The 10,374-nt window shown below is 35.8% G+C and overlaps 1 protein-coding gene across 1 annotated transcript; it reads left to right on the plus strand.

The window, feature by feature from the left end:
- The first annotated feature begins 505 nt into the window (after nucleotides 1–505).
- Nucleotides 506–9,270, plus strand: LOC139962826 (sterile alpha motif domain-containing protein 12-like). The gene is made up of 5 exons (XM_071963184.1): nucleotides 506–665; nucleotides 3,605–3,672; nucleotides 5,414–5,531; nucleotides 7,697–7,763; nucleotides 7,983–9,270. The coding sequence occupies exons 2-5, from the start codon at nucleotides 3,628–3,630 to the stop codon at nucleotides 8,086–8,088; spliced, it is 336 nt and encodes a 111-aa protein (XP_071819285.1). The 5' UTR covers nucleotides 506–665; nucleotides 3,605–3,627; the 3' UTR covers nucleotides 8,089–9,270.
- The last annotated feature ends 1,104 nt before the right edge of the window (nucleotides 9,271–10,374 follow it).

Consider the following 10,374-nt stretch of genomic DNA (forward strand, 5'->3'; position numbering starts at 1 on the left):
TTTTCCCGGTAATAATATAGGGGATTTTATAGTTTCCTAGATTTAGCCTACATGGGATCATGAACTTTTTGAACTAACGCAGTATCGCGAAACTTTTTTCTTTCTTCAGGCGACATCATCCCCAAATTTTAACTACTGAGCCCCGTATCAATAACGGTATAGGCCTACTCTTAACAATTAATTTGGACGATGGGACGATCATGAAGGCAGCAGCAATGTACATTTGAACCTGACGATTTATAGTCCACAAATACCTTTATCCCGTACACTATGAACGTGTGTGTACAGTGTTTTACACTGAATAATCTAAGAGCATTTGCATCGCAATAGTGATACCATTTCATCAAAACAGTGACATATTTTAAAATCCCGACTTGCATCAAAGTATGGCCTATGGTTAGAAAATATTCATATAAAATTTATGACAAGCACGTATATGGTGGTTATACCTTCAACAAGCGTTTCCGCAGCTGTAGCTTTTGGCGTTCCATGTCTAATACGCCAGGAAATACAGCTGGCCTATGTTATTGTTTGTGCTGAGACTTACGCTGTACCTAAGTTTGCGTACTGTGGCATCACGTTACTGATTCTAAAACAGTAATTCCTACTTGCTTGATGTTACTATAACTTAGCCGAATATTGACCGAAGTGGTTAAAGTTACAATGTAAGTAAAAATCGAGTGGCTCGTATCCAATAAACAGTTGTCACTGCAATTTGTCGCAATCTAAAACGTCGTTTAATTTGAGAGATCCCGTATCAACTGTTCCGACCTAGGTATAGCCTACTTCCTGGTTAGGCCTTACGCAAATAAGCCTTACGTTTGGCTCATGGCCTAATTGTTTACCCTGGAGAGTGTACGTTAACCTAAGCTTAGTCTGCCGTAACTTTAGGCTTGGCCATGTCTACTTGAATGTAAGGTGCCATTTTTACGACAAGACCAAAGGTAGCCTACTCTATGTTACAGTCTTGTGTCCTTAACGTATATGCGACAGAAAGGGTAGGTTATTCAGGCAAGGCTAAATTCCAATTTAAGGGATAGGGTGATGTACGTTGCCATAAACTGCATAATGCACAGTTGTGATAAGATTGGACCTACTGCAAATGTAACATGCTAATATCTGTGTTCATGTCATGCTAGACCAACTGACATAACCCAGCTTGAAGTCATATACATAATTGTTAATCCTCATAGCATAGGCCTAGATCACACTTGTGATATGCATGCTTAAAACAGAGCTTACTTATTATGAACACTCAGTGGAATGGCCATTAACCTGTCTAGGTCACCAAAATTGTGACCATTGACGTACTCCACAGTCACTTAAAGGGGGTGTGAAGACTCGCGCACAAAGAAAAGTCACATGCCGGTAATCTGACCTAGTTTCGAATGAGGTGTAACAGAAGTGTTAGACACCACCATCAATCCAAGAAAATACACACACAGCTTGCTACCGTCGGTAATTAGACACTAGTGTACAGTTAATACATACAGCTACGGTCAATACCCACAACACAGTGTACATAGCAACAATGATCTAGATAAAGATAACAAGGTATCACGTTTCATTACTGTCTGCATTTTGTAACGACAAGAAAAAACCTTCACTTGCAAGCAACGGAAGTTAACTTTTTCAGAGCGCGGCTTGGGCAAGTCTTCAATGCCTTTAAGTTTAGATTTATCAAAATAATCGACCCCTCAGTCATAGTAATAATAATATTGATATAGCATATCACATGAAAGGATATATCAAAAACTTGTTATATGAGATGAGGGCAAAAATCTTAAGAAGAGTACATATTTAAGATTCATAAGAGTAACAAAAGTAATAGTATTTAAAACAAATTCAGAACTCAGAAGAAGAAGAAATACATCCAAAAATCTAAATATTTAACTAATTTAAAACAAAGTTTTAAGACACCTTAAAAAAAAATCAGTATATACTTTAAGTATGTATGATACAAAGATGAGTTTTACATTGGGACAATCAAAAGTTGGTAAGAGATGAATTGCCGGTGGCAGGGCATTCCATAAACGTGGTGCACAAATATGAAACACACTATCACTGTTAAACTTTGATTTACTCAATGGTTTGTGGTACCGTAGGTTGGAGCTTTTGAGCGCTTTGTGTGTTGGAGCTTTTGAGCGTTTTGTGTACATTAAATTTAAAATGAATAGTTGGATGGTTCTGCTGTGAGTGTAGAATCTACACTGTAGATCCACAACATATCTTGGGAAGGTCATGCAAGCCCACACAGAGGTGCCCTACAGTTCTAGTCAAAGACAAAATGTAGCCATCACATAAGATAAACCTGAAAGTATACTGACATTTACAAGTTTAATTGTTGAGTTTAAAGCATTGTTTGTCCAGCACTTTGTATGGAACAGCTCTTACTGTATGATATGAACTTGTAAAGTGCCATAAGTCTAAGTACTGCTCTTTACATGGTGCTCACATTAATGTTACAGAAGAACAAGGACCCTGCCCAGGCATTAAAGTCCAAGTAAAAACACAACTTAGAGTGAACATTAGTAAAGTTGTGTTGTATTGTATTTTGGATCCTCCTGCAAGCAGGAACTCGTGACGAAGTCATCATTGGCTTATCAAAGCTGCAAGCTGACCGACATCAGTCTCTTAGATTCATATTTAATGTCCATGTTTATGAATTTGACAACAACTCTGTTACTGGACAACAACCATTAATCTTGGAGTGTCTCGAACTCGGGACCTTATGATTGAAAGGCACCGGTGTTAACCACTGAGCTAACACTCCTCAAAGTTTCTGTAGCTGTTCTGGTTTCAAGATATGCACCTTTAAAAATCTGCTTTAATGTTATATTAATTTATGTTTTTATAAAAATTTTAAAAAACTCGGCCACAATGTGTTCTTTCTACTTAACACAGTACCCTTGGTGACATTCAACACTATTTGTCCTGAACAAATTTTGAGTGCATCTTACACATACATGTATGTCATTTGAGGCCATTACAGTCATGAGTTTTGTGTTGCATTTAAGGGTCATTTCTCAAAAAATTAAGAACTTGTGGGATATAAATAAACACAAACAGCTAATAGTATTTTCTAGCAAACAACTGCACAACATATCAAATTAAGTTTCTGCCTTAAATCATCCTATCAGCTTATCAGTATCAGCAGTGGTTTTGGTAAACATTTTGTAATGCTGTTTGATCATAAAATTGTGTAGCAAAACAAATTGGGGCATTAGCTTCAGAATTAAACTCTACAGTACTTTAAATAATATTTAAAGTAAAAGTTAAAAGAAACTTAAAGTTGTTTTACAATAACTACTTCTAGTAGGATATAGAATGCATTTGTTATGTTTTTTCAGTGCAAGCACATAATTCTGTATGTTTTCAAAAAGGACAATTGTATCACTGATTGAATATTGTGAGCAGATGGTGACTCCAGTTAACCAGAGAAAGAGAAGAAAATGAAGCCGTGGTTGGATACCCTGTTTTACTCCGATCTAAAAGCTTGCCAGACTTTACACTTAGGCACATCGAAGAAAATAAAAACAAAATTTCACTACTGTTAAGTAACAAATTAAACAATAGTTCCTTTGTTCTCTTTCTTTTGGAGCAGTCCGCCGGTATTTTCACTGAACTATGGTTGAAAACAATAGAAATAGCGATCTGGCTGCCAAAAAAGATGTGAGTATGCAGAGTCAGTAAGTACACACAGCAGTGGCATAGCCAGAGGGGGGCCAGGGGGGCAATGCCCCCAAAATCTGCTTTGTGCTACAGTCTTGCCCCCCCCCCCAAATGAATGTATTCAAAATACTTCTTTTTTACATTTTTCGAGTTCTAATCACAAATAAAGTGAAAGTGTGTCATGTTGCACTGAACCATTGGATGTGTATTTGTGCAGACGAGGTGCCCATTAATACATATATTTCTTGGTAATTCTTACCATCAACCATCACAGGGTTGCCCCCCTTAAGAAAAATCTTGCCCTCCTAACAATACAATGCTGGCTACGCCACTGACACACAGTGGTCCTCTAACTTAGCTGCAATGATGAAGAGATGCACAGCTGCATTCATTAACAATAATCCTTCACTGTCAAAAAAGAGGGCCTTGGTTTTTATCTTATTGTATATCGTTTGGTTTGGTTTCTTTTGTTGTTTTCTATTGTGCCTTACTGAAGTCTTCATCAGACAAGACGTATAATTTCCTTGGTTCATTGTTCCCTTGTATAATATTTCATTAAGATAAGATAAACTTTATTAAACCCCACAAAGGGTAATTGAATGCTCGTATAAAACAAGTAACATCTAGAAAGATAAGAGATAACAAAGTACCTCCAGATACAACTGGAGTTGGGTTAATAAAAAGGACATTTAAGGTTCATGAAACATCTGTACTGTATCTCTCTCTTGCTAAAATAAGGAATATAAAGAATCAGGATTTATTTTATGATTGGCTGCAATAATTTATCCCAACAGACATGCCTGAAGCTCTGTTATAGACTTAACTTGTTCACACTTTTAAACCATTTACATTGTATATTACATCTTAGTGTTCACTTTTCACATATTCTTGATGTTTCAAATTCCTTGATTTAAGTTTTTTTTTTTTTTTTTAATTTGTGTAAGTACTGCAATAAGTAGTGACAAATGCTTGCAGGTCATTCTTCTTTAGTTGTGACATTAGTGTAGTCATTACCACAGTCAAGTAATTCACTAAGTTTCGTTATGATAATAATCATGCAGTTATATTTACGAGCAATCACGAATGTGGAAGAAGCCCACAAAGGCTTATGGATTACAACCTTGCACATCGTCGGGTGGCTTCCAACTCAATCTTTTATAAACTCAGATCTTAAATCAAAGTGCATATTTCCAGCAACACTGTATAAATGGCTAGACCATTGCCTGAATCAAGGCCTCATCAGTACATGTATGTGTTAATAGACTGTACATACAGGAACACATTAGAACTTTACCATTATAGGCACTTGCTAAAAAATGCTAGTGCTGAAGAAAGCGATCGTCAGACAACAAGAGTTGTCTGACGATCGCTAAACCGCGTGAAACTCCGAGTTACAACTACTACTACTTAGTGTTCCACTAGTCTCAACTACAGTAGTATCAACACATATTCCTCTCTGTCCACTGGACATAGAGCACTCTACGCCAAGATAGACGCCAACCAACCAACTCTCTATATATATATATATATATATATATATATATATATATATATATAATTGAAATCGTAATATATATATATATATGATATTGTGACAATCCTTGTCTTCAAAAATGAGTTTGTTGACATAAACTAAGCAAGGCAATCGTCAGTGAAATGTTTGGTTATCTCCAAGCATTATACTTCACCTTAATATTCCTTTACATTCATCAACAATCACTCCTATATTATTTGCTTTCAGTTGAAGAAAAGGTGTGTTCTTACATGGAATGCACATGATGTGCAACATTGGCTGCAACGGCATCACCCTTCATACTACAGATTATATGGAGAGAATTTTAGAGAGAATGATATTACAGGTACAGTAAAGTATTGTTGGATTCAAAGGTAACAAGAGGGCGCTCTTGTGATTGCCGTACAAAGGTCACTATGATTCAAACAGTGTGAACAGCGAGAGAAGAGCTCAATTTATTCTTTACAATCATTTCTTGGAATAAAATTCTGTGAAGTTTGTTTACCAGTCCTTTAAAGTCTTGACCAGAAGGCAGTTGACTTAAATCATGAGTCTCTCTGTCTATTTTGATCAAGATGATAAATTGCTGTATATACTGTATATATATATACAGTATGAACAGTTTGCTTGCTGCTTGCAGCTCATTGGAATCAATCTACCTACCAAATTTAGCTCATTTCTTAAGAGGATATTAACAAAGTCTGAGACTAAAAAAAAATATACACATAATTGGTTTGCTCGTGAAATGAAGCCCATTGATCGAACTTCCAGCTTCAAAGAGCTCTTGTTTTGTTGTTGAGATTTGAAATATTCACTCGTTTCTATTATTTGAATAAGTGCATTGAGAAGTGGTCTGCAGTGTGTCATGCATGTACTGCACCAATTGAGTATTTTCTTTATCTTTCACATTGAAAAGAGATATCAAAATATAAGCAATGGTTTCTATTGCCCTAATTGCAGCAATGTAAGACAAAGACGTTTAGATGTGTTGATAATGCATGACATCACAAATCACATTATGATTCTTCAATCCAAACTAAGATGAATAGATTCAAAATTATTGACTTGTGATGGAACATGCTATTTATGAAGCTGAGAGTTGGCTAATGTGTTTGTTTCTACTAATACCCTCTGCTACATAAACATATTTAAAAACTTCAGACAAATTACTTAAACGTTATTGTAGAGAACCACAGTTGCAGCCAGTGAAAACACCCATCGTACGTAGTTCTGACTAATTGTTTGCCTATGATTGGGCCAAAAAAAACATTGACAGAAAGTGACTGATCATGGTCACAAGTTAGCACAATCAGCAGTTCTGAAAAGTCTGAAGACCTCATCTAATGTTTATAATTAATATTTGATATTTGTGTAAGAGAGAGAGAGAGATGTGGAGAGAGAGGCGTGGAGAGAGGTGGAGAGAGAGAGAAAGCAATCACTCTTTATTGCAGTTTTCAAGTTTATTGCACAATATCATCCTTTTTATGGTTTTTGGTAATGATAATCCATAAATCAAATGTAATCTTGATTGTGTGTGTATCTGTGTATGCTCCTCTAGTTGTATCTATATATGTGTGTGTGTGATGCATTGCTTGAAATCTCAGGAAGATGAATCTGTAACGTTGTATGTGGATGCCCCATATTTATGGAGATGAAAACCTATAATGTGTAATAAGAGGTGAAAAGTCAGCAGAAGTCAAAGTCTTGAGAACCTTGTCAAGGTGACATTTCAAGAAGGGAAACTTGATCATACATATGATCTTATATGTAGTATGTGGATGCCCCATATTGTGTAGGGAAAAAAACCCTATTGGTTTTATGTAACAGCAAAAGTCAGCAGAGTTCGAATTATGTTGTAAATATGATACCTCAAGAAATGGAACTTGAAATTGGATATCATATTCCATATGAGGAATTGTCACGATGAGTACCAATTCCAAGTTGTTCTTGTGGAGTCTAGCAAGTCATTGAATGTCAATTTGTGTCATGATCGTATCAAATATTCTGTAGACGAACAGAGTCATCAGAGGTGAAAGCACTGAACGGTATGCAAAACTCTGTATTCCAATATCTCAAGAAGGGAAAGTTGCATGATATTTCATGCTAAGAATGTGAATACTCCTCTACATTGGTTAGACTAGCCCTATTTTACATGGCAGAGGTTGAAGTTTGTGATATCTATTTAGTAGGGAACTTGAAATAAAACTCATATCCCATACAGTATGAGGATTATTTTCGTAATGAGTACCAAAGATAAGTTTTCTCATATCGATGAAACTTTACAGTCTATGGAAACCTCTTAACCTACATACTTAGTTTTATAATAATAATGATAAGTTGTGACTTCATGAAAATAGACCCGAGGTCGAATCTGAATGTATGAAATGTATGAAAAGATCTACTTTAGCTACAATTAAATCGAGGGTTGTGCAACATATCACCTTCAATTCAAAGTTTTCTCTCTGCTCATATGAACATGAAATTCTCAAAGATAATTTGTTCTGTTTTCAGGTAAAGTGCTGGTACAGTTGACCACTCTACAACTGGAGCAAATGGGAATCACCAATGAAAAGCACAGGTAACAGCATACATTGAATTACAGTACCTTTAATAAATACTGTCAAGATATTGCTCCAGATTGTTTAACTGTAGGGGCGGGCGGGTGAGAATGAACTCCCCCCCCCTTCCCCCTCTACCTAGTCTAAACCTGCACCATGAGATGGTGCTGTAAATTTTCAATATAATATGTTCTTGTTGATTTATGTTAGAATTTGCTTTATTTCTGTTTTTTTTTAAGGGTGGACATATTTGAGAAACTTATGAAACTGAGGCTTGAGAATGACCAAAAAGAACTGACATTGTTGATTAAAGCCAAAGCTCCAAAAGCGCCAAAGGTACCGTAGTGCAGAAGATAGTTAGGAAAATGTGCCCAGAATCGCCCATCCATTGGAAGAGCACCACCATAAAAGGAAGAGGGTAGATGGCGCCAACGTACCATGGTATACGAAGGTACGATCTTGCAAGTGAAACTGCACGGCTCCAAAAGGCTCATTATTTCTTTGAAGATTGGAAAGGTTATGCCAGTACTGAAGATAAATGTTGCCAGATTATCTGAGAGGGCTAAATATTTTATTTTGGAGAGAGCAAAGAAACGATTGCTTTTTATGACATTCAAATAGGTTATGCCAGATACACAAGTCATGGGCTCCAACAATACAGTTAGTTATCCAGCCATTAATCTACTTAACCATTTTATATGATGGAGGTTCCAGTCCAAACCCTGATGTACTTTGCATACTGTGTAACCAAATCCTGTTTACTTCTATGTGAATTATTCAGCCTGTCACTGTCATATCCTAGTCATATTGTTTGCTGTTATGATGTTTCTCTACCATTTAACATGGTTTTGGACAGCCATAACCAATCTACGGGTTACATGATAGAAAAGCTATTTATATATAGAAATGTGCAGAATATGAAGGTCTTTCATTGTACAAATAATTTGATAGACAGCCAACTTTGCTGTTCACACATGCATGCATTTTGGCAGAATCGATGTAAAGTTGCATCTAGAGCAAAACGTGTGGCAGTTTTGCATTTCCATTCCTCCAACTGGAAACTGTTTAAACGACATCACTGCAAATGGGGTTAAGGAACATCATGCAGTAGTCGATCAATTAACCACCATTTTAGATCAAAACCTCACTTGTGAGAAAAGTTATGAACGATGACAGAATAAATTATTTGACTACAGAATATTCCTGCAACCATAGATTTAATTCATTTAAATGATAATGATATGATATAGTTTAATTCTGAATAGTTGAACAGATTTAGTAAGGGCCAAATGGAGTTTAGTCTTTTATAATTGTTGATATCTTAAGTTTATGTAATAGGTAAATAAATAAATAAGTATAGTGCAGGTTAACTTGCACTTCACAAAATCATGTCCCATGTCTTTTCGTTCTTGTTGCAAATCATGGTGTGAAAAGACCGTCATCAGTGCCATATATGATGTTTGTGCTCAATGTTTGAATGGGAGATTGTGCATCCAACCAAATTTGATCGAAAGTATGCGGTATTTTTCATGTATATGATTAAACGGTCATGGAACGTTAAATATATATGTATATATATAAATATATATATATAGATATATATATATATATAGGCCTATATATATATATATATATATATATATACACGTTACCGAATCGGGACAGACTGCGTTAAAACGATTCTTTAGCTGATTTTTTTTAAACCAGTTTATCTTGGCTTTTTGATATATATATATATATGTATTTATATATGTATATATATATATATGTTTATATATATGTATAAATATATATATATATATATATTTATGACAGGAATTTGAATTGTTGCCATTTGTTTCCACATTTTTCCAAGATAGAAGCAGCTACAGTACTATCGTGTTTGTATTTGATTTATAGTGTTATCATACGAGAATATAAGAATGTACAGATATGTTACTGTGGTAATACCTGTCTTTTAGTTATTTGAGTGGACTGTGATAATGGTATATCTGTAGTGAAAACAGAACCAAAAGAAACATCAAGAAAATTCGTGCAGTATCACAAAGGCTTTTGGTATGACTATATTTTTTCTCCATCTTATCCTTTTTCTTATCTCATCCTTTAACCCCCGCCCCCCCCCCCGCCCCCATAACTCTAAACCACAGCCGCCGCATCCTTTCCCCTGTTCATAGTCATCGCTCACGTGGTATCGGTATGCTACATCGTTCACGAAGTTATCTAGTTTTGTATCTTATTTACAGTGAAAGTGAACTTGCAGGGTTTTGTTTGTCTGTAATCGACAATACAGACCAGTAAGTTTATCCCAGTGGGATCAAAGACTTTTTTATTGTCAGAGAAATGAGACTGAGTGGGAGCTCAGCCATATCCGGAGGTAGTGATCAATGAACAGAAAAATGACAAGTTCTAATTGACACAAGATATCGAACGTTTACCGATAACCTGCACGGCGTTTCCTTTAATTCTGCTCCTTCGAAAATTTATGACCCGAAGTTGTACACAATGTACTTCATCCATTGTTAGTAAGAACCGGTACCTTAATAGGGAAAGAAGCTGGGCATATTCCAAAAAGTCATTTCTGACGGCAAGGACGATTGCGATGTTGAATATACTTTTCAAATGATAAATTAA

The sequence above is a fragment of the Apostichopus japonicus genome, chromosome 21, assembly GCF_037975245.1.
Source record: "Apostichopus japonicus isolate 1M-3 chromosome 21, ASM3797524v1, whole genome shotgun sequence".
Taxonomy (NCBI): Eukaryota; Metazoa; Echinodermata; class Holothuroidea; order Aspidochirotida; family Stichopodidae; genus Apostichopus; species Apostichopus japonicus.

Bases quoted from the DNA above. Each gene is read 5' to 3' on its own strand.
- LOC139962826 (XM_071963184.1), top strand. From the start codon at position 3,628: ATGGTTGAAAACAATAGAAATAGCGATCTGGCTGCCAAAAAAGAT. The intron at 5,532-7,696 runs GTACAGTAAAGT...TTCTGTTTTCAG, and splicing joins TAGAGAGAATGATATTACAG to GTAAAGTGCTGGTACAGTTG. The intron at 7,764-7,982 runs GTAACAGCATAC...TTTTTTTTTAAG, and splicing joins ATCACCAATGAAAAGCACAG to GGTGGACATATTTGAGAAAC.